Source organism: Podarcis raffonei, chromosome 7, assembly GCF_027172205.1.
Source record: "Podarcis raffonei isolate rPodRaf1 chromosome 7, rPodRaf1.pri, whole genome shotgun sequence".
NCBI lineage: Eukaryota > Metazoa > Chordata > Lepidosauria > Squamata > Lacertidae > Podarcis > Podarcis raffonei.
The window spans coordinates 7,342,573-7,367,270 of NC_070608.1; the positions used below are offsets into that span (position 1 = coordinate 7,342,573).

Sequence of the window (24,698 nt, forward strand, 5' to 3'; positions counted from 1 at the left end):
ATCAAACACAGAGTTAAGTGTGATGAAACATATACGAATTGCACATCACCCAAATGTTCCACTGCAAAAGGAACTTAATTCAGTTTGAGGTATAATTCAGAGATTTTTGAATTAATTCAATGAATTAGTTAATCTGAATTATTTACTTCTGAGCACTGGACAGTGCCCATTGAGTCCATTAGCACCACTGGTTGCAGGTACACCATCTGCTGCACTGAATGAGAGACAGGTGGGACCTGGAGCAAAATGGTACAATGTGGCGTGCCTCTGTTCAGGTCTAAAAGGTAAAGGTAAAGGGACCCCTGATCATTAGGTCCAGTCGTGGCCGGCTCTGGGGTTGTGGCGCTCACCTCACTTTATTGGCCGAGGGAGCCAGCGTACAGCTTCTGGGTCATATGGCCAGCATGACTAAGTTGGTTCTGGCGAACCAGAGCAGTGCACGGAAACACCATTTACCTTCCTGCCAGAGTGGTACCTATTTATCTACTTGCACTTTAATGTCCTTTCGAACTGCTAGGTTGGCAGGAGCAGGGACCAAGCAACAGGAGCTCACCCCATCGTGGGGATTCAAACCGCCGACCTTCTGATCGGCAAGTCCTAGGCTCAGTGGTTTAACCCACAGCACTACCCGCGTCCCCTGTTCAGGTCTACAGGCACTCAATACTATTTCTCTTCCTCACTTCAGTTTTCCTTTTCCTCACCCCAGCAGCCACGTAGTATTCCATGCCTTCTGAGTATGCTCAGTCTTCATTCGGCTGTTTTCTGTTTCTTTTTCATGTATTTGTACCCTTGGTTTTCTCCCTATATTCATTTTTTTTTTTGCACTTACGTAAATTGAGAATTGACAGAGCTATTTGCATCTATGAAACCAAGCCTTATGAGGAGTGGTTGAAGGAGCTGGGTATATTAAGCCTGGAAAAGAGGAGACTGAGAGGAGATGTTATTAGCTTCTTCAAATATCTCAAGGGCAGTCACATGGAAGATGGAGCAAGCTTGTTTTCTCCTGCTCTGGAGGGTAGGACTTGAACCAATGTGTCAGAGAACTGCCATCGGAGCCTAGAGTGGAGGTAAGGCTCCCCAACGATGCAGGAGAAGGGACCAGCAGGGAGAGAGAGAGAACTTCCTTTGAGGAAGGAAATAGGAGTGACACCAGGAAGCAAGGGGGGACTGCGGAGAGAGGGCTCCAAGACTCTTCCACAGAGACCAGCGGGGAGAGCCCAGGACCTCCGTTGGGCAGGCCCACTCTGCGCAGGAGACTTCCGCACAGGGAGGCTAGGAGGAGACTTGGGGTCAAAGAGCTTCTATGTTGGAAGAAGTTCAGAAAACGTCCACTGACGGATTCTGCCAGCGACTGACACAGCCATGGAGAAAGGGCTGTCCAGCCAGGGAAAGGTTTAGCCAGGCAACGTTGCCTAGAGCTGCAGCACCCTTTACGCACAAGCAACCCCAATTCCCTTTACACAATGGTTTCAAATTACGAGAAAGGAGATTCCAACTAAAGATCAGGAAGAACATTCTGGTGGTAAGAGCTGTTCAACAGTGAAACAGTCTCCCTTGGGAGGTAGGGGACTCTCCCTCCTCTCTCACCAGCAGATGAAGGCTGTTCTAATCACAGAAGCAGACAGACATTACCCCTAGTGTTCAGACTGGTCCTAGACGATTGGCAACCATGGGCTGGATGCAGACTATATTTGGTTACTGCTGAAATTAATGCAACAAGTTAGTGTTAATTTCCATTGATTACAGGGAACTAAGTGCAACAGAATTATTCTGGTTTTTTAAAAAAAGAATTTTATTAGCTTTACAGTTTTATATTCCACACATTTGTCATGTAAAAGAAAAATAATAAAAGAATCAAAACATCCCCCCCACCCTTCCGGTTCATTAAATAATTGCTATTTCTGCTTAACTGTTATCTTTTGATGAAATGCTCTTATATTCTCATCATTTATTTTTTATACCACATTTTCTTTCCAATTATGTCTTATCCTTAATTAGTTTCCAAACTGTTGTTTCTTAATATTTACATTTGTTTTCTTAATTGTAAGTGTTTACTCGAATCCTGCAACAGTATTATTCTGGACCCGACTGCATATTCCTTCCCTGACTGTAATGATTCTGGGTTCAGAGGCAGACTAGAAGAATGAGGAATGGCTTGAAGTAATTTTTTTTTAGAGCTTGTGCAAGAGCCTCTGGGCATTTGGAACTGCCTGAGCCATGTGAGTTTAGGCTGAGTCCTAAAATTACCAACTTCTTAATACTTAAGGGTTTAAAATTTAGAGATATTCCCTGTCTTTGCTCTGATTGGAAGGCTCAGAAAATGTTTTCTTCCCCCTCCCTTCAACTACAGAATGGTTGGTAACTGGAAGCGTGGTGTGGCTTGTCGGAAATCACTGCCATTTCTTTGTGTACCCTGATAAGCAGCTTCATCAAACAACTGCAAAAACCCTCCAAGGAAATTGAGTTTTGGAGGCAAATATAGCATGGTACAAACTGCACTAAGCCTGGAAAGGGAGCTTTTGATTTCGAAGCATGAAAGGAGAAAACATAATAATAAGCCACAAGAAGCAGAGAAAATTGCTGGCACACTTGGTGAACTGTGTTCTGAAGAGATGCAACCTCCACAGAACCATGCCCCAGAGCTGTTGCTTTCTTGGCTTTGTTTTCACGGTCCTTTTCAGATTATGCCAGCCTCCCTCAACCTGGTTTCCTCCAGATGTTCTTGGACTACAATGGCCATCAGCCCCAATCAGTGTGACCAATGGTAAGGAAAGATGGGAACTGTAGACATAACCACATCTGGAGGGCTTCAGGTTGGAGATGGCTGGGATGTGGTGTGGTCATTTGCAATGACTTGTGGTGGTGGGGTTGTGCCATTCAGTGTGTGGATGACACAGACACACTCAGAACCATCTTTAACCAGTTACGAGAACAAATATTTTGGTCTCCGCTGAAATATTGCAGGCTTTCTTTTGCAGGCTGGTGAAGAAGGGACTGAAACCAACCGGCCAGGTTATTGCTTTCAAATCAAAGTGGTGGCTGGAATGCCCATAGCTCAAACAGAGCCACCTCATTCTAGTTTTGTCTCCATACTCCTCTCTGCTAAGTTCTACAAGGGCAGCACTGATACTGGGGAAGAGGAAGTGGACAGGTAGCATTGTCACCCTCTGGGCACTGTAATTTGTTTAGGGCTGTTGCAAATTGTAACTCTGTGTGGGGTGAATTACAGTGCCCAGATTTCTTTGAGGAAAGTGATGCGCTTCAAATGCACTTTATAGTGCTTACATCAGGGGCCAGCAAACTTACCGCACCTCTGGCCAGTGTCTCCAGTGCCAATTGTGCGGTGGGCCGGAGGGCGGGGCAGTGCGTGCCCATACGCGTGTGCACATGCTATTTCCAGCACACTTCTGGGTTGGAGGAGCACCGGAAATAGCTTGTGTGCATGTGCACGTGCCTCCTCCGACCCAGAAGTGGGCAGCCGCACAGCGCAGTGCTGGTAAGAGCGGGCGGCAGCAGCAGGGGTTGTCGCAGGCCGGATAAACGAGTCCCTCGGGCCTTATCCAACCTGACTTGTCCAGTGGATAGTGAGAAGCCAGGGATGGAGGAGTGAAAGTGATGTTTCCTTTCTGGAGATGGTCAATGTACTCCTCCCGGCTTCATTGATCACAATGTGGTAAGGCTGGCCTTGGGGGTGGGTTTTCTTCAGGAATCCACGCAAAGTTGTTGAAAGTGCTGGATCTTTCACACAGGCTCATACTTTGGGCCTCCAGTGCACAGGAAACAAAAATGATGGATCGCCCTGATTATGCATAGTCAGAACGTTTAAGATGGGATGCCTAGCTCCACCGCCTCTTGTAAATTTACCGTGGGATGCATATGTCAGAATCTGGCATCGAGGAAGGTTGCTCTTTGTAAACAACAGAGAAATGGGCTTATTTTGTAGAAAACTGCAGCTGCCTATTGATGAGACAAATTGCTGTAAAAATGGCTAACTGGGATGGGTGGATCAATTTCCACAATTTAAACAAGACAGATTTACTTCCTTGGCCGCAGTGGCTTGGCTTGCTGCTTTCAGCATCCTCATCTTAGCCTCTTCCTAGCAGGATTTCACAGATGCCTGTTCAGACCCTCAGTTGGTGATTGAAAAAAATCCAAAAAGGCAGGAAAGGATTCAGAGGAGCCACAGTTGCTCAAGGGTGAAGACAGCAGGGTGTGTGAGGAAAGACTGAAGATATTATTATTGTTTAGCCTAGAAGTGGGAGGGGGACACAACTGCACTGACACAGTTTTGCTCTTTTTAAGTTATTCGCTCCCCCCAATGAAAACCCAGAAAAGGAATTTCTTCCCTTGAAATTTCATTGAAAATAGAGTTGCTCCTCTTGCAGGAGATATGCAAAGCTCCTATGAAGTGTAGTGGGGGGAAAGGATGAAAACTCCGCAGGATGGGGATTGCCAGAATGTGGGATCTCCTTAAATTACTGTGTCGGCAAAGGCTAATATTATTCTTTGCTACATTACGACAAAGAGCTGTTGGTTGGTTGTACCACTTCACATTGCAAATGGGGGGATTGCTTGGTTGAATACTTCCCCATGAAAATGTGGGGCTCCGGGCATACTGAGTTCTGGATCAGTGCAGTGTTTAGAGCTGGGATGGAATGCTTTCTTTCCATCGGAAGGTGGGGGAAATGGAGTGGGAGATTTCATAAGATTTAGCTGGCCACAATGATGGGGATTCCTTTCTCCGTTCCACTCCCTGTCTCCAACTTGTTTGACCACAACTTGTAGCGGATGAAGTCCTTGCAGAAATGTAGGAAACTGCTTTATACTGATTACAGGTAGGTAGCCGTGTTAGTCTGCCGTAGTCGAAACAAAATAAAAAAATTCCTTCCAGCAGCACCTCAGAGACCAACTAAGTTTGTTATTGGTATGAGCTTTCGTGTGCATGCACACTTCTTCAGATACATATACAGATGATGTTGTTGTTTAGTCGTTTAGTCGTGTCCGACCCTTCATGACCACTGTTGCTCAAGAGTGAAGACAGCAGGGTGTGTGAGGAAAGACTGAAGAAATTATTATTGTTTAGCCTAGAAGTGGGAGGGGGACACAGCTGAACTGACACAGTTTTGCTCTTTTTAAGTTATTCACCCACCCCAAAATGAAAACCCAGAAAAGGGAATTCTTCCCTTGAAATTTCATTGAAAATAGAGTAGACCAGAGCACGCCAGGCACTTCTGTCTTCCGCTGCCTCCCGCAGTTTAGTCAAAATCATGCTGGTAGCTTCGAGAACACTATCCAACCATCTCGTCCTCTGTCGTCCCCTTCTCCTTGTGCCCTCCATCTTTCCCAACATCAGGGTCTTTTCCAGGGAGTCTTCTCGTCTCATGAGGTGGCCAAAGTATTGGAGTCTCAGCTTCAGGATCTGCCCTTCCAGTGAGCACTCAGGGCTGATTTCCTTCAGAATGGATAGGTTTGATCTTCTTGCAGTCCATGGGACTCTCAAGAGTCTCCTCCAGCACCATAATTCAAAAGCATCCATTCTTCGGCGATCAGCCTTCTTTATGGTCCAGCTCTCACTTCCATACATCACTACTGGGAAAACCATAGCTTTAACTATATGGACCTTTGTTGGAAAGGTGATGTCTCTGCTTTTTAAGATGCTGTCTAGGTTTGTCATTTACATTTACAGATACAGATACATACATATATATATATATATATACATACAGGTCTGGTGACTTCTGTTTCAGTGTATCTGAAGAAGTGTGCATGCACATGAAAGCTCATACCAATAACAAACTTAGTTGGTCTCTAAGGTGCTACTGGAAGGAATTTTTTTATATTGCTTTATACTGAGTTAGACCATTGGTCCATCTACATTAGTATTGTCTACACGGACTGGCAACAGCTGTATGGGGTTTCAGGCAGGAAGTCTTTTTAAAGGGACCTGGGACCTTTTGCTTGCAAGGCAGATGCTTTACCACTCAAATCCGCGGTTCTTCCTCATATGATGGCTGGCAGATGTCATTTCTACCCCCACCCTTGCCACCGCTAGTATTGATTCCCACAGCCTGAGATTTTGTAGGATTTTGCCATCAACCGTTCCGTCTTTACCTGTTTGTGCTTTTTTTTAAAGAAATATTTATTAAATTTTCCAATTTTTTAAACAAACAAACAAACAAAACAAACAGAAACATTAAACACAGGCATAAAATTCATAAACCATACTTTTAAATAACAAATTTCTCAGACCTCCTCATACTTCTCCTTCTTGTATCCCAATTAAGATTATTTGTTCAGCAAATCCTTCATTTAAAGCATTACAGCTTATAACATTACCTTATTTTTTAAACCCTTTCTTTTCCCCATCTATGTTCTTATATATTATTGCAGCTAGAAACCTCTCAATTTCAATCCAACACCATCTAACTTTCTTAAACCGTCTTCACCTGTTTGACCCAGGCCACTTTCCAAGCTGAGCCCTAGACCACGGAGCAGCTGTTCACACAAACCACCCTATGCAGAAATATTGCTGGCACAGCAGAATGGACTGCAGCTAAGTGGCAGAATATCTGTTTTTAATGCGGCAGGTCCCAGACTGAATCCCTGGAATCTTCAGATACGGCTTGCAAAGACTCTGCTTGAAACCTAGGGAGAGCTGCTCCCAGCCAGTGTCAGCTGTTCTGCACTAGATGGACCAATGGTCTCACAGCTTTAAGGCAGCTTTCTATCTTTTTTATGGATGCAAGTGCTGGACTAGGAGGCTTCTGCCTGAGGCAGGAGATAACGACTCTCTGACAGTGCTGGAAAAGGGTTTTTAATACCAAGAATGGAGAGACTCCGCAATGATGTAGGGGGTGTATAGCGAAGGGTAATGGGATGCAATTGAGCAGAGAAATTCAACGTAGGCTGTATGTAAGGAAAACTTCCTAATGGCAGGCTCTGCAAAGCTCTTTACAGATTTCCCTAGGGATTGCTGTGAGGAACCCTTCCACTCCAGGCATTTCAGTTCATACATAACATCAGGCTTTCAAACTGTGCTCCAGGGAATCTTGGGGATCCTTGAGGGCTCCTCAGGGGCTTCTCAAGGTGAACATCAGCAATGGGCAGAAGCAATGGGCAGAACAATATGACTGATGTTCGTCTGCCATGCCAACAGTACACTAGATTCAGGATCTGCAGGGGTAGGCAGATCTATCCAATCAGTTTCTCTTCATTTCTCATTTTCCCAATCTTAATTTCTCCATATTTCTACATCCATTTGCGAATTAAAGGTCCCAATGAAAATGCACCAGTATTTTAGGATAACAGAAACATTATTGCATGCAACATTGCAACATTGACTATTACACAGGTTTGCAAGCAATTTCTCCCAACACAGTGCATTTTTAAAAATCATTTTCACTGATGCATTGATGCATGCTCAAAGCCTGCAAATTACTTGGTTGGAGAACGGCACCGCAAAGTTCATTCAAGTATGGATTTCGAAGGATAGTAGTGTTTCAATCTTCAGTCAACAATCCTTACATGGCCAAAACAGCACAAATGGTGTGTGAGAGAAGCATCAGAGGTCTTCAGGGATCTTAAAGGATTGCAGATGCACAAAACAGCTTTGGGGGAAAACACAAAGGGGACCCTTTCAACCAGCCAAAAAACCCAGCCCATTGAGAACTGGGTATGCTCAGGGGAGAGGAAAGGCAAAATGGAATGGGGAAAAAGCATGGATCGCAGGCTGGAAACCTGAACAGGAACACTCCACACTGCAGCATTTTGTTGCTGGTCTCATTTCTGCAAACTGAATGTGCACTCTAAATGGTGGCCCCAAATCCTTTGCAATACGTAGGGGAATTTTGTGGCTCCAAAGAGGTTTCTTAGTAAAATGTTAGGAATCACAAGACAGAGAAACCAGTAGGAGAACACTTCAATCTCCCAGGACATTCTATACAAGATCTCAAAGTAGCTGTCATATTGCAAAAGAATTTCAGAAATAGACTGGAAAGAGAAGTTGCTGAATTGCAACTGATTACCAAACTTAAAACCATGGAGAGACCTGGTCTGAATAGAGACATTGGATTCTTATCTCATTGTACACGATAAAGCTATTTTTAGCCATCTCAACCCTTGCTTTTTCCTGTAAGACCAATTGCAGTCGTTAACAGTCGTCAACAGGTTTACCACACTTATCAGCCAATCACCCATTCCCACCACCCTTCTGAATAATACCCCTCCCCACCCTCTCACTATATATAAGGGTCTGGTGACTTCTGTTTCAGTGTATCTGAAGAAGTGTGCATGCACACGAAAGCTCACACCAATAACAAACTTAGGTGCTGCTGGATGGAATTTTTTTACTTAATAAAATGCTTGATGTGAAAGCTGGATTAGTTTGGCATCCGTCTTGTCTTGAGAGTCAACAGAGGAGTGTGCCTTTGGGTGTGAAGTCAAAACAGTTGGAAGGTTTTTACTTCACCCCCAAAAGCTGTGGCTGTAGAGGTATGGGGGAGACATGTTTTGTCGCAGCTGGAGCTATATAGTAAAACTGCAAGAATGTCATCATGCTGCACTTTGTGTGGCAGCCACAAGAACTGCAGCATGGTGATGGAACAGCCTGTCCTGTCTGTTCCTCTTCAGGTTTCCTGGGCTCAGATTTGGGTGATCTGTAGGTGGAGGGGTGTGTGCACAATTGGGACAATCTATAAGAGGAAGGGGGACGCGGGTGGCGCTGTGGTCTAAACCACTGAGCCTAGGGCTTGCCGATCCAGAAGGTTGGCAGTTTGAATCCTGGGGTGAGCTCCTGTTGTTCGGTCCCAGCTCCTGCCCACCTAGCAGTTCGAAAGCACATCAAAGTGCAAGTAGATAAATAGGTACTGCTCCGTTGGGAAGGTAAATGGCATTTCCGTGCGCTGCTCTGGTTTTGCCAGAAGCGGCTTAGTCATGCTGGCCACATGACCTGGAAAAACTGTCTGCGGACAAATGCCGGCTTCCTCGGCCAGTAAAGCGAGATGTGCGCCGCAACCCCAGAGTCATTCGCGACTGGACTTCGCTGTCATAAGAGGAAGGGGTTTCTGTAAGCTGCAAGGGGAGGGGTTGGAGAGTGAAGTGAGCAGTGTGTGTGTGTGTGTGTGTGTGTAATCCAAGGAGGCATGATTGGTTTAAACTCGAGAAGAGTTATTTCCTTCGGTCATCTCTGCTTGCCAGTTTGCCTTTTCAGTCTGCAGTCTTCTTCAAGCCATTATATGTCTTGTGATATAATACTCTGGACAGTTTCTGAGGAGGGTTGGCAGAGGCAAATTGGGACAGAGGGGTGCCGCGAGGACACACAGATTCCATCCCCTCAGCATGTGCAATAAGACATAAGGCTGGATGTGATGTGATAACTGTGTAGCAGAGCCTGCCGAGTTCTGAACCCTTTCCCCTCTAAAACATAAGCCCAGATTCAGCAAATTCAGCAGGGAGGATGCAGGCAAGCGGACAAGTTCACCAGATGACTGAAAGCTGGCTGAAACTCTTCAGACTGCAGGTGGTGCTGGTGGAATTATGAGATCTGATGCGCATTCAATCGTGCATTATTTCCTGTGCTTGCTCCCTGATGGTCTTGCGTGTGCAATATATCTTGGCGAGCATTCAAATATTTAATCTCCCTCCCACTGCAGTCTGATGTGGAATCACCTGCAGATTTATCCTTTTGAGATTGCTTGATTTCCTTCAGTTCAAGCGGCAGAGCATCTGCTCTGAGTGCAGAAGGTCCCAGGTTCAATCCCCAGCAGTTGAGATCCCCACATTGCAGGGGGTTGGACTAGATGACCCTCAGGGGTACTTCCAGCTCTACAATTCTGTGATCTTCAAGGAGGACTGGAAATGTGTCCTGTCTGAAACCCTGCCAGTCAGCGTAGATGATACTGATCTAGATAGAATAACTTAATATAAAGCGGACACTTACCTTCTTCCTAAGCACACTTCTTTGACATGGGCTACAATCCTGCACAAACAATGGGGGTGAGACTCATTTAACTCAATAAGACTTACTTCTGAGTAGATATGCCCCAAACCGCACTGTTGCGGCCCAGTCCTAGGCATGTTAACTTGGAAATCCACTGCACTCAGTGCAGCTTACTCCAAGGGAACAGCGCAAAAGATTGCTGTTCTAATTCTTCTCCACTACAGTCATACCTTGGGTTACAGCCGCTTGAGGTTGTGTTTTTTCGGGTTGCGGACCACCAAAACCCGGAAGTACTGGAACGCCGAATCGCAGACGCGAATCTTTAAAGCCCTACACAGCCTAGGACCCTCGTACCTACAGGACTGCCTCTCCTGGTATGTCCCACAGAGGAACTTATGATCTTGAAACAAAAACATCTTGGAGGTCCCAGGCCACAGAGAGGTTAGGCTGGCCTCAAACAGAGCCAGGGCTTTTTCAGCTGTGGCTCCGATCTGGTGAAATGCTCTGCCACAAGAGACTAGGGCCCTGCGGGACTTGACATCTTTCCGCAGTGCCTGCAAGATGGAGCTGTTCCACCAGGCCTTTGGCCAGGGCACAGCCTGACTCCCTCCTTTGGCTATCTTCACAGAACTCTAGCCCAATGGTTGCCATCAATTTGATTTGAATTAATTTTATGATGAAATGATTTTAGAATGTTGTATTATTTTATTGTTGTTAGCCGCCCTGAGCCCAGCTTCAGCTAGGGAGGGCGGGATAGAAATAAAAATCTATTATTATTATTATTATTATTATTATTATTATTATTATTATTATTATTATGCATCCCACACAGATCATGTTCGCAACCCGAGTGTCCACTGTATTTTCTTAATCGTAGCATTTGTATTAAAGCTTTTTTTGGAACGAGCTGGGATGGCCATAGCTCTCTCAAGTATTTGGAGTGCAGATGCATGTCCTGGATTGAGAATTGGGACCTTATGATGTCAGGGTGAATCATACTATGGAAGGAAAGTCACGTCCCTTATACCGTTTCCCTCCTATGTGATTGCAAGGAGAAGCTAGCACTCACCTCTCCACTGGGACAGGAATTTGCTGACTCTGTGACCATCTCCCCCTTCTCTTTTTTGGGTGACCCTTTCAACTCTGCCTCTTCACTGCCATCTGCTTGATTTGCTGACAGGCATTTAGCTAAGTCGACTTGATTTACTTGCAGACAAACCTGTGCCGGGGGTAACTTTTCAAGCTGAAGCAGCCATCCTTCTTCTGAGTCATGCTGTGCCGTGCTGCAGCCTGGCCTTCCACCCTTCAGAATTAAAAAAAGGGAAGACAGGCGCCTGACCTGATAGAGCTGATGAGAGAAGAAGAGGCCTGTGGCTCGTGCTGTTAATCTCTGGGAGGCGACTGTAGTCTTGGCTAGGGCAGGAGCATGATTCCTTTTACAATTATTTTAAACTTTATTCACATATGCTGGTGTGGTCCAGTGCATAGCAATAAGGCTAGAGGCAGCCAGGCAACATTTTTTGCTGCAGGAAATCGATCTGCTCCTTTTTGGCTTTCAGCTGCTCCTTTTGCAGTTGCATATGCTCAAAATTAGCTTATTTATTGTTACATTCACAGGTATCGTATGTTTCTGTGGATGCATATTGCTGCATGACACCCCAATCTCTGAGTAGTGTGAGATTCCAGGGGTTCATGTTTCCTTTTGCAAATGAGGCACAGCAGAGACTATGGTCTCTTTGCAATAATATTGTTTATGTGCACATATATACAACCTGAGCCTGTGATTGAGGGGTTAACAGCATTAAGGATCTTGTTTCTCCCATAGGTGCAGCCTTGGATTCAAGCAGAAATCAATCATACCCCGACCTTCTTCCTAGCTTGCTGCCTTTACAAACCTGCAACCTTTCCGCCCTCTAGGTCACATCACAGCCAACTCTAAACATCTGCCTGAAACTCTGGCTTTGTCTTCTAACTAACTTCAAAATGAGGAGAGGTGTCACCCATTTGCCATCTGGCACAGAGCCCCCTCTCCTTAGCTTTCTTAATGGGTCATCACCGTTCCTTTGTTTTCTTAATGGCTCACCTCTCATGAGGAAGCTTACATGGTTTATATTTTAACACTCCAATCCTTGATTAAATTCTAACACTTACTAGGTCCAGGAATTTAGGGGAGTCTGGCAACCCCAAACTCATAACAACATTTTGGTCATAGTAACACTGTACCATGGCATTTGTAGTCTTGAGGCTCCACCAACTATTGTGGCAGTGAAGAAAGCCCCCACTTAATGAGCGGAAAATGCCATGAAGATTTTACCAAGTTGTCTATAATGTTGTATAACAGATTTGAGCTTTCTTTAGATGCAGTTGCTGCAGTTCTGGAACACTCCTCCAGGTAGATCTTGTGGGGCCCTTCTTTCAAAATTTGCCTCACATTTTTGTTCTACTGCAGTCTTTTTCAGTGTTCATTTTGTTGATTGACCTTTGTTGTCTTTACTGATGTTAACTGTACACTGCTTCGGGTGCAGATGAGTAGAAAGGTGGTCTGTAAACAATATGAAATAAACATAAATGATGGTAGATATTCAGCAGTAACAGATCCCCTACTTGCAAAGTCAGTTTTAGAAAAGATTTGATGGCAACCTTCGTTATTTCCGCTCATGGAAAGAGAAGTCAATGGGGAGTGGAGTCATTTTCTGGGTGTGTATATAATATGCCGAACTCTAATTTAAAGAATTGGATGCACTGTTTGCAGTATTTACTAATGGGTTTACTTAGGCCTAATCTGTCAATTTTGGTTTCTTCCAGTTTCTCATTTTCCCAGCCTTACTTTAATTTTTCCACCTACATTACTGCGTGGATTTTTTTAAGTCGTGAAAATTCACCAGCATTTTAGTGTGAATTTTCTCCAATATACACATTTTTTTATATTAAAAAAATGCAGCTTTGCCTAATACAATAATTGTTGCAAACCATTTGCCCTAATACAATGCATAAACTGCAAATCAATGCAGAAATGAGAATAACTGAAGACTGGGAAAAGGAGAAACAGAAAGAGACCCAAACTGACATGTTCATTCCTACCTCCGACCATGACAGTATTAGCTGCTACTGAAAGGGTTTGTCTGCTACCATGACTGAAGATGATGGGGCAACCTGAGTCAAGAGCAGCTTAGACGCTTCAGATACACAGTCTACATACAATGGCCTTTAAGTGTCTAGTACAACTGAGCTAAGGAAAATTCAGCATGCTGAAAGGATGACTAGAGTTATTCCTAAGATCTATGTCACTCGTTGCCACCATTTCCCTGGAGGAAAAGCAGTTTGTGTGTTACCTCAGTCATGACCATACCCTCCCCCTCCTAATACGTCTGTTTTAAGTTTCAGATGCAATTATTCCTCTGTCGTTATCTGCCATCTCAGGCTGCAGCCAGCATAAGAAATGTCTGAGTCATAAGGGTTTGGCATAGTTCACCCCCCTTCCACCCCCAGCTTTATGCTGTTGTCAAAAGGAGAGATTGCCCCACGAAGGAAGGTGAATTTCCATTACCATGGCATGATGATGAAGAATGCTTGTGAAGCTTCTTCCATTCCGGTTTTGAATAGCAGTGTGGGTCCCATATTGCCTGAAAAAGTGAATTCAAAGGGAAGCGAAATCAGCAGCACACAATTTGCATTCAGATCCTGCAAATGGAGGAGGAGGAGATCTTGGCATGGATTTATTGCTGCGGCTGCTGTTGCTACCACTAGTTAACAGATCACTTTTCACTACTATTGCTGTGATATAGCAATATCATATTGCTATGATACAGCAATATCAGGCAGGTGGTTCTTGCCTGTTTGAAGGAGGCAGTGATAAGACCACTTCTCAAGAAACCATCCATAGATTCTGAGAACCTAAGTAATTACTGGTCAGCTGCCAGCCTCCCTTTTGGGGGTAAGGTACTTGAGTGGGTGGCCATTGACCAAATCCAGATCTTGGAGGAGACTGATCTTCTAGATCCATTTCAATCGGGGTTTCAGCCTGGCTTTGGCACAGAAACGGTCATGGTCGCCTTATATGATGACCTCTGTCAGAAGAGAGACAGGGGCAATGTGTCCCTGTTAATCCTCCTTGACCTCTCAGTGGCTTTCAATACCATCAACAATGGTATACTTCTGGAGCAGCTGTCCCATTTGGGGGTGAGCAGAGCTGTTTTGCAGTGGTTCCAGTTCTACTTGGATGGTTGTCTTCAGTGGGTGATGCTTGGGGAGTGTTTTTGGGCACCATGAGTCTTTCAGTGATGACACACAGCTCTATTTCTCCTTTACTGAAGACATGTGTAGGGCATTTGGAATGGTACAGAGGAAGACTTAGGGCAGGACAACTTGTACCACCATACTGGGTGTTGAGCATAGCAGGGAAAAGCAGGGCATTGCAACTATGACGTAGTGAATTGAACCGAACAGAAGGCGAGAAGTGGAGTATGTGAGCTGATTTTTGTTTTTGTTTTTTTTAAATATATTTATTGAAATTTTCAAAAAAATATAAAAGAAAAACAGAAAAGAAAAAAGAAAAAGAAAAGGCAACAGTTGAAAAAGTTTACATTACTTACTTTCCATACCCAATTTCCTTGACTTCCCCACACCTGCCCTTCTTGTATTCCAATTCCAATTTTTAGCTCAGCAAATTTTTGTCCCCACACTTTACCTTGTTTCCTCTGATTCATTTTACTTAACCAATTTTAACTTATAAACCTCAATCTTTATATTCCAAAACTTATTCTTAAAATACTTTTCCTAAATTCACCCCATCAATTTAATTAACCCATTTTAACTTAAAAACCTTGATTTTTGGGCTTGCACATGGTGCTACTGAAATGTGAAAGACCAAAGTCCATCTGTGATGGGTAGCTCCACCTAGGAGCAGCCACCCCTCCTTCCCTCCCTCCCTGGTCACTCACCTGTTTTTGTCTTTTGCTTCTCCAGGTTATGGGCATGCTGCCCCAGGAACAAATGCTGGGAAGGCTTTCTGCATGTGCTACGCTGCCCTGGGCATCCCGTTGACCCTGGTCATGTTCCAGAGCCTTGGCGAACGCATGAACACCTTTGTCAAGTACCTCTTGCAGCGGATGAAAAGGTGCTGCAGGATGAGGAGCACTGATGTCTCCATGGAGAACATGGTGGCCGTCGGATTCTTTTCGTGCATAGGGACCCTCTGCATAGGAGCGGCGGCCTTCTCCCACTGCGAGGAGTGGAGCTTTTTCCAGGCCTTCTACTACTGCTTTATAACATTGACTACAATAGGGTTTGGGGACTACGTGGCCCTTCAGACGAAAGGAGCCCTCCAGAGGAAGCCGCTCTACGTGGCCTTTAGCTTTATGTACATCCTAGTAGGGTTGACAGTCATTGGGGCATTCCTCAATCTGGTTGTTCTCAGGTTGTTCATGAACATCGAGGAAGAGAGGCGGGAGGCTGAGGAACGTGCCTCCCAGGCAGGGAACCGTAACAGCATGATCATCCACATCCAAGAAGATTCCCAGCATGGGCGGCCGAGATACAAAGCCGAGGTGACGGACCTCCAGTCGGATTGCTCCTGCATGTGCTACAGGTCCCACGAATACACCAGCCGGGTTGTGTCCCACCAAAACTCCTTCAGCTCCAAGTTGAACCTCCAGTACTTTCACTCTATCTCCTACAAGATAGAGGAGATCTCGCCAAGCACATTAAAAAACAGCCTTTTCCCATCCCCTGTGAGCTCCATCTCTCCTGGCTTGAACAGCTTCACAGACAGCCACAGGCTGATGAGACGGCGGAAGTCCATCTGAAGTCCTTTGTCCTTGGGGTTTTTGATCTTTTATTCCTAAGATTGGTTTTTTTTTTTTTAAAAAAAGGGAATTCCTCGTGTAAGTCAGAGCGAGGCTAAGATTAGTCAAGGAAATCAAACAAAGGAACAGACATCCTTCCTCTGAGACTCGGCTCTGGAGCAAAGTATGCCTTACATTTAAGTCCCCGCCCCTCGGTAGTCTGAAGATTCGAGGTGATGGGAAGTGGGTATCCAAATTCCAAAGTTGCACATATTAGCTGGGAGCTTTCAATGTGCCCTGGGGCACTTTTTGACCTAATGAACTCTTTTCCTTCACAAGCAGGTCACTCTGTGTGTGTGTGAGTGAGAGAGCACGAGTGTGCCTGTGTGTGGAGTGTCTGGGTTAGGGTATAGGTGCACACGCACAATTCCACTACCAGTGCCATGTGACTAACAAAGTATATATCAAAGCATCAGGTATTGGTTTTGTTTTCTTTTGATTCTTCCTTTGAAAAACTTGTATTCTGGCCTGCTTTTTGGCTTCCAAAACATAGCAGGGGCTGCGGGAACGGGAAAAAGCTGCTATTCTCTTTTGTTCCGTTTGCTGAGTCAAGCATGCACCATAAACGGTCAATATACCAAGTGTATCATGGTGATTTTTAATTTTTTTTAATGCTAGATTTTATTAGATGTTTTGTTTCCAGAAAGGTTCAAGGCAGGAAAGAAGGATTGCTTTTGCTTGCTGGATCAAATCCTTACAACCCGCCCCCCAAACATATATTTTTTAAAAAATCTACAGCATGCATTTTGTAGAACTGGTATGCATTAAGACAATACAAGAGGAAAACAAAACCCTTGAAAAGATAGGATTAATACTCTAAAGCAAATAATATGGTTTTAAAATCAGTTTCTTTTAATTCTTTGTTATTGTTCCAACTATATGCCACAACACAGAGGGTTTTTCTTTTCTGCGGGGGGAATTGTTGGAACTGAAGAGTATCTATTTTATTATTTCTTATTTATACAGTTTTGTATAAAATTAAATTTTATGTTATCATGTGCTTGTGTGTGTGAGTGAGAGAGCCTGAATGCGTGTACGTGTGCAGAATCAGATGCATGCATAGGAATTATATTTTTGGGAATGCTTGGACAAGGAGGGTATATAGAGGTGGGTGTATCCCCCCTTTTCTTATATAAAAAAACAGGGCATTCCTTGTTTTAAATTATTATTATAATAAAAGATAGTCTCTAAATGCTTTTGATTTGTAAATAACGGAAAGCCTTGGTTGGCCTCAGGAAGGATTCAAGAGACAGTGTCTTATGCTTTGACCTTCTGGGAACGTTTAAACCCTGACAATCTTTTGCTGAGCGAATGTGTTCAATTGACGCAGCTGCGGGTGTCAATACTTGCTCTGCTTTGACCCTTTGAATGATTGCACTGGAATTGAGTTGCTTTAGCGACTTGAGAGCAGCTCTTTGAACCGTTTTGTTCAAGGAATACAAGATCTAGGAAGCACTGGCTTAATGGTGAGGCGTGCTTGCAGTCCAGAAATTCCAAAACAGTTGACAACAACTAGGGTTATCCAGAGAAATGGGCTCATTTAGAATGGAAAAGCTTATTTGAGCGCTAAGTACCCCATGACATGAAGAAGCTTGCCTGTTGCTGTCTCTGCAAGAGTCCCTGTTCTGGCTTGGGTTCCTTCCAGCCAATCAGCCTCATTTTTGTGAGATGGCAATTCTGCTGTATGTCTGCATTGGGTCTGCAAAGGGATCATTCAGTTGCTCCCAACGCAACTGTGCTTTTCATCAGCCCAATGGCCATTCTGTGTTTTGTGCCTGTGTTTGAACCGTTATGTAACAATCCAGTTTATCCTATCGCATTACATATCAGCACCAGAGCGAGCGAGGGAGGGATTTAGTTTGCTCAGGGCATGGTTAAAATGTTTTTGACAGAGCAAGCTGCAAAGCAGGGATGAGACATGCCATAATGAAGCAAGCCAAGCAGAAGGCTAATATGATGCTGTGATTTTCTGAGGGTTGCAATGGCCTCAGCAAAAGGCTTTCACAAGGCTTCAGGGTCTGGAGTTTTCTATATTGGTTCATCTTTCTCACTTGGTAAATATAGAGATCTGAAGGCCTAGTATTCATCCCTTCCATTTCTTGTACCCTCTGGCCCAGTGTAAGGGGAAATTGTAAAATTGCAGAACGAGGGGTGAAGTGAAATAAACAATACACTTATGATGACATGTTTATTTCTGAGAATGGGGAAACTATCTCCATTGTACAATATCAGGGCCGAGGAACTGTTGGCCACAGGGACCTTGACATGTGGCCTGCAGGCAGTTAGAGTTCAATTATGCTTTAAAAAAACAGCCTCCATTGGTGTCAGCTGAAGCTGATTTTTAAGCCTATTTGCCAGGCAGGAGGGAATTTTGTTTGATGGGAAGGGAGACACAGCTGAAGAGGGAAGAGGTAACCTGTGTTCTGTTGTCATTCCCCACCCACGCCCCCAAATGACTTCACCACCACACATCTTACAAAACAGCTTGGTGGCTGAGGACCTGTAAGCACATGCAAGAGTTGTTGCTGCTGTTATTTTCTAGGCAGGAAAAGTGCTTTATTCTGGTGAACTTACTTCCGAATTTAAAGCAATTGCTTGCACATTCTCTTTTTTAAAAAAAACAATAATAATTTTTTATTGAGTTTTTAAGTTGGTTATTCCATTCATTTTTCAACATGTATTTTGTTATACACAAATATAAACCAAAAATATAATAATTATTCTTCACATGTGACTTCCCTCCACCTCATTTCGACTCCTTACTTCTTCCTTATCTTTCAACTGTGTTGTTTTTCATTGAAAGAGTTATTATTATTGAGGCTAAACATTATTAATTTATTTATATACGACTTAATTGCCAAAGTGGCTTGTAAGTGGTTTTAGAAATATAAAACCACTTACAGAATATAAACGCACAGAATGGAGACAAGCAATAAAACAATGCCCCATCAAAACACTAAAATACACACCCCACAATTAAAATGTGCAATAAACAAGCCCTTTGAAACAGCACAACAGTTAAAACAGCAATTAAGATGGGGGGTTTAGGTCAGGAGATCAGGGGGATGTGACAACAAGTGCGTTTGCAAGAGCCTGCAGAATGCCAATGCGGATAGGACCTCTTGCGTTTCAGCAGGGTGAGCATTCCAGAACACTGGGGCCACCAGCGCTACCAAGTGTTGCTTATCTGAGGTGAAAATAGCTTTCTTTCCTGCAGGCTCTGCCCTCTGACACACCAGCTTCTTTTCAGTTGTAGCTTAATGCCAACCAGTAGCACCAAAAATGATGCATGAAGTGCAATATTGGCCAGAATGAAGTCATTAACTATAATAATAGTACAGTGGTAACTCGGGTTAAGTACTTAATTCGTACCGGAGGTCCGTTCTTAACCTGAAACTGTTCTTAACCTGAAGCACCACTTTAGCTAATGGGGCCTCCTGCTGCCGCCGCGCCACCAGAGCACAATTTCTGTTCTCATCCTTAAGAAAGTCCTTAACCCGAGGTACTATTTCTGGGTTAGCGGAGTCTGTAACCTGAAGCATATGTAACCTGAAGCATATGTAACCCGAGGTACCACTGTAAACATAATACTGCTATTTTAAATTCGATTGAATGAAATATATTTTATTATATTTATTTCACAAGATTTATAAACAGCTTAATTTTTTTAAAAAAACCCCATCTAACTATTTTATGTAAAATAATATAAAACATTCATAAGAAAATATGAATTCTGTGGTAGACATGTGAAAAATCCATGCTTGAGTGATGATGTAGCTTTGGCCATGGCGATGACTCAATTGACCCGCCCCCTGCCCTGCCGCTGTGATATCTCTTGTGAATCACCAGTTTTTCTAGGAATGCTTTGTGTTCTTCTAGAAAAGGAGCAAGAGCCACAGGTGCCTATAAGAGGGAACTGGCCTTGCACCTAGCCCAGGTTTCTTGGTTACCTTCTACCAGAATCCCAGGAGTGCAGAAAGCAGCTGATGTTACTTATTTATATTATGTTATTTATAAAATTTCTATACCGCCCTTCATCTGAGAATCACTGGGTAGTATACAATATAAAAATACAAAAATTCATAGCATAATAACAAGCATGAACAATACCCATCCACAGTTGAAAAGGCCATAGATTGTTTAATCAACCAATGGCTTGGTTGAAGAGGAATGTTTTCACTTGGTGCCTAAAGATATGTAATGAATGCATCAGGCAAGTCTCCCTGGGGAGAGCATTCCACAAATGAGGAGCCACCACAGAAGATACCCATTCTTGTGTTGCCATCCTCTGGACCTCTCACAGAGGGGGCACATGAAGAAGGACCAGAGATTATGATTTCAGGGTCCAAGTCAACTGATGTGGGGAGAGGCGGTCCTTGAGGAATTGTGATCCTGAGCTACCTAAGGCTTTATAGGTCAAAACCAGCACTTTGAATTGGGCTCGGAAACTAATTGGCAGCCAGTGCAGTTGGGTCAGGGTCGCTGTATCATGGTCAAACTGTCTTGCCCTGGTGAGCAACCTAGCCACTGAATTCTGCACCAGCTGAAGTTTCCGAACTGTCTTCAGAGGCAGCCCCATGTATGACACATTGCAGTAATCCAACCTAGAGGATACCAGTGTTTGAGTGCATAGGCTCAAGGAGCCATTTCCCTTGTGCGCAGGTTTACACATGCATATAGTTAGCTTGCCTTCAGTCTTCTTGCATGTGTTGGCAATAATGGATGGTATTCATCAAGAATGTGTCCTCCCTAGGAATCTGTGTGGAGGTTCGGGGGAACTCCTAGAAGAGCTGTAAGGGATGCACAGGGGGAAAAGGTTCACTAGGCAGGAGTAAATCCTTGCACTGATGCAGCATGCTAGCTGGATGCCAACTTTGACCACCAAGTTTCACTGTGACCATGGCTATATTTCAATCTCATGTCTTAGTGAAACTTGGTTGTTCTAGTCTGATTCTCCTTTTCACTCATTCCTGGGTGGGCACAACGTCCAAGATATTTTGCTGCAGGAAGTAAAGGATAATACAGTGTCCATTCCATATACAGTGGTACCTCGGTTTTTGAACGTAATCCATTCTGGAAGACCGTATGACTTCCGAAACGTTCGAAAACCGAAGCATTTACTTCTGAAAAACTCAATACAGAAGCTGCGTGGCACGTTCAACTTCAAAAAAGCGTTTGAAAACCGAAGCAGTTACTTCTAGGTTTTTGGTGTTCGAAAACTGAAACCTTTGACTTCTGAGATGTTCAAAAACTGAGGTACCATTGTATAGAAGCTGTGGAATAGGATGATATCTTCCACCACCCTTGGAGAAATCAGACTGTTTTAAGGGGTGCACACAATTGTGTACTTCAACAGAAGGGGACAGCTGAGCAGGGGGAAGGATGGTGTTCTACCTCATAAGCCCTCATGATCTTCAGCCTGAAGAAACTGCCTCATTATGTCTAATGGTAGGGTGGGATCTGACTATTCCTCAGAAATCACAAGGCTGCCCTTTCAAGAATGCTGAATTGAACATCATGACCTAGCTAACTATATATTTGGTAGCTGGAAACATGTGAGATGAGACTGGTTAAGCTTAAAAGAAAGATCAATGAAAGGAACAAGAGATTTTTAAAAAAGGAAACATTTTCCAACTATTAAAAGCATGGAGGCCAGCGGAAGAATTATGAAGGAAATAGACCAGATCTGAGGTTTATGGCATAATTTTACTTTGCGTAATGTTCTTGCTAATATCCAGGGTCTAATTAAGATATTCATTTAAAGCCTTTTACTAGGGAAATGCAAATAGAAAGGGTCGCTGGAATCTGTCCATTGCACTAATGTTATAGACTTTTTAATGTAGATTTTAATGAGGTTCTGTTGCTGACTGGGATATTACAAAAATTTAAATCCAAGTGTTGCTAATTTCAACAATGTGGAGCACAATGTCATTTCAAGATTTGAAAAGGAAAAGAAACACAGAAGAGGAACTGCCCGTTTTAACAGCATCCTTTTAAAATATCAACATTCTTACTGGAAAATGAGAGGATATAGCGCTCTAGGAGCAGGGTAACAGAGGACAGCAACAGAGATGAGCCGTAGAAAAATTGACTGAAGTTTGAATTCACAATGGAAATCTTTTCTCACTTAGTTTGATTTTTCACAACTAAATTAAAGTCCCCTTCCTCCGAATAGAAGCTGCAAATAATTAAAGTGCAGATAATTAAGACGGATGTGGAATATCACTGCAAGATGGTAGCAGGGACACAAAACCTGATTGTGAATGCAAATGCATGAAATTTGATCAGAAATATTGCTTTGAATGAGCCAATAAGTATTTCATCTCGACTCATTATTCCAATCAGGTATTCTGGTTTACAGCATAACCCAATGAAATATGAAACCATCAGATTACAGAGGATCCATTTGCATTTAAAAACAAACCATATTCCCAGTCCTTGTGGATGTAGTGAAAACTCAGAAATAGCTTTGGGGCTGAATTTGCAAATGGTCTAACAGTGTACTAAAAATAAACAAATGCATGGTGGATCGAACCAAAGGCCCATTTAGTCCAGCATCCTGTTCTCACAGTGGCTAACCAGATGTCCATGGGATATTCGCAAGCAGGACATGTGCACATAGGTTAGGGAGGAAGTGATAGAGCACATTCTTGGAATGTGACAGACCCCATATTCAAAACCCTCCCCTGAGTTGCTAGAGCACTGTTGCCTCTCTGAGGAGACAATACCAAAGATGGATAAGCAGCCCGATCTGCTACAAGTCAGGTTCTGATAATGGTGCTGATCAAAGCGTTATTTTACTGACCCTGTATTGGTTGCATAGGACCAACACCATTGTTTGTTTGTTAATTGGCTTGCCATGGTTTGTTACAGCTGGGTGCAGCTGCTCCGGTATGCAAAGAGCATTCATCCAGTCATTTCAATAGAGAGAGTTCATCACTGAATCATTGAATGGTAGAGTTGGAAGGGGAGACGTATTCCTTTGTCTGAATGGATTGGCTGAATCCATGGAAATGAGTGAGGAAGACCAGAAGTGCAGCAGCTCCGCATGAAAACCTGAAGGATTGGCAGAATGAGGTGGATATGTGCAGCACGTAATTGCAATTGTTCATTTTCAGTGGTGTTACCTAGACTTCAGGTCAGGGATGGGGAACCTGTGGCCCTCCAGAAGTTGTTGGATTCCAACGACCATCAGCCTCAACCAGCATGGAGAGTAGTCAGGGATTATGAGAGTTGTGACCCAACCATAGCTGGAGGGTCACAGGTCCCCATTCATGCTTTTGAACCAGAATTGGATTGGTTTATTATATTTATATCTGACCTTTTTTCCCCAAAGGGTTCAAAGACAGCATATAAATCCATGCCTTTTCATCTTTACAACAACTCACTTAGGAAGTTTAGACTGAAAGCAAGCAAGCGACTGTGTCAAGACCACTCTGTGAGTTTTATAGCTCAGTGGGTTTCTGAATTTAGGTCATTGCTGGCCTAATCCAGTACTCTAATCCAGGGTGTAGTCAATGTTGAGATGGTGAGGACTATAGCTGCCATCATCCATGGCCATTGACCATGCTGGCTGGAGCTAATGGGAGTTGTAATCCAGAACATCTGGAGGTATTACAGTGGTGACCCTTGCTTTAACCAGCAGGACACACGGGCTCTCAATAATAATTGGAAACATATTTTATGAGCCTACGTCCAGATCCAAGCCTCCCTCCCTCCCACTCCTCTCCCTCCCTTTTATGGTTGTGATGAATGGATATTGTAATTAACAAAGATCTCACCCCTAGCGCATTTCATTTTTATTTAATTGTCTTGTCAACCTTTCCCCACCTTGCCTACTGATCATGTATGGCACGGTGCTATATGTCAACACCCACAACAGCTTTGCCCCCCACCCCCAAGAAAGGAGAAGACTCCAAACCAAGATTAATAGGTGCAGTCTTTTGGGTAATTAATATTCATCGCGGCAAGCCATGTTGTCTGGGCTCCGTTTGAAAAAGCAGAACCCATCCTGCAGAGTGATGGGATTTATCATTTGCTGGTTCTTTCTGTGAGCAGATTGAGTCGCGGCTCCAGTAATTGAAAATGTGCTCTGAAATGCATCTTTTCCTCCCCTAACTTCTGATTATACTAGTTTGGTGGCTTTGATAAATACCCTGTTCAGTGTGCAGAAGAGCTTGTGGAAGGGTGTCTACCAGGATCACAGCATCCCAGAAGGGTAGAAGGCAGATTCCTTGTTAAAGAACTGATGTCGCTTGTTTCATGCTTGGCTATTTTTCACCCCTGTTTGTTATCCCCGCTGCGCTTTCGAACTGATGCCTTAGCTTGCCCTTTCAGAGGCACATTCAATCAGATGGAACCATTACTGTGTAGCTCTTCTCCCTCTCATTGCGCATTAATGAAGAGCATGATGTTGTGGGAAAGAACCCTGGGGAAAGAAAATAGCGCCACTAATTACTGCTGGCAATAGGAATGTGCGGATTGATTTAAAGACAAGAGAGGGAGAGGGGGAACTAAAGTGGAAAGACAATTTGCTCAAAAGGTTGCATGTCCCAGGTTCCTTGTCTCTAAATCAGAGGCTAAACAGAGGCCCAAGTCAGGATTTGTCCAGCTTTCTCCTCCATTCTTAGAAGCAGTTTCTCTCTGAATACCAGTTTCTGGAATCACAAGTGGGGAGAGTGCAGTTGTTGCACCAAATACCTCTTTGCAGGCTCTGGCTCTCCACTGGGGAATCTGGTTGGCCACTGTGAGAGTAGGATCCTGGACCTGTGGCTTGATCCAGCATGGACCTTATGCTTCATTTCTTTCAGTTTTTAAATATTATTTTCTGGAGTCTAATCCAGAATGAGGATTGGTTTGTGAGAAAGGGTTTGCATTTCCCCACCCTGTCTCCAGCTCCCCCACGGCTTCAGCAAACC

The 24,698-nt window shown here is 43.8% G+C and overlaps 1 protein-coding gene across 1 annotated transcript in view; it reads left to right on the forward strand.

The window, feature by feature from the left end:
* KCNK9 (potassium two pore domain channel subfamily K member 9) overlaps positions 1-17,979 on the forward strand; it is a 95,225-nt gene extending 77,246 nt beyond the window's left edge. Inside the window, exon 2 of the mRNA XM_053395220.1 lies at positions 14,903-17,979. Within this exon, the coding sequence (XP_053251195.1) occupies positions 14,903-15,741 (839 nt within the window). The 3' untranslated portion in view covers positions 15,742-17,979. The remainder of the gene's footprint in view (positions 1-14,902) is intronic.
* Positions 17,980-24,698: the final 6,719 nt, after the last annotated feature.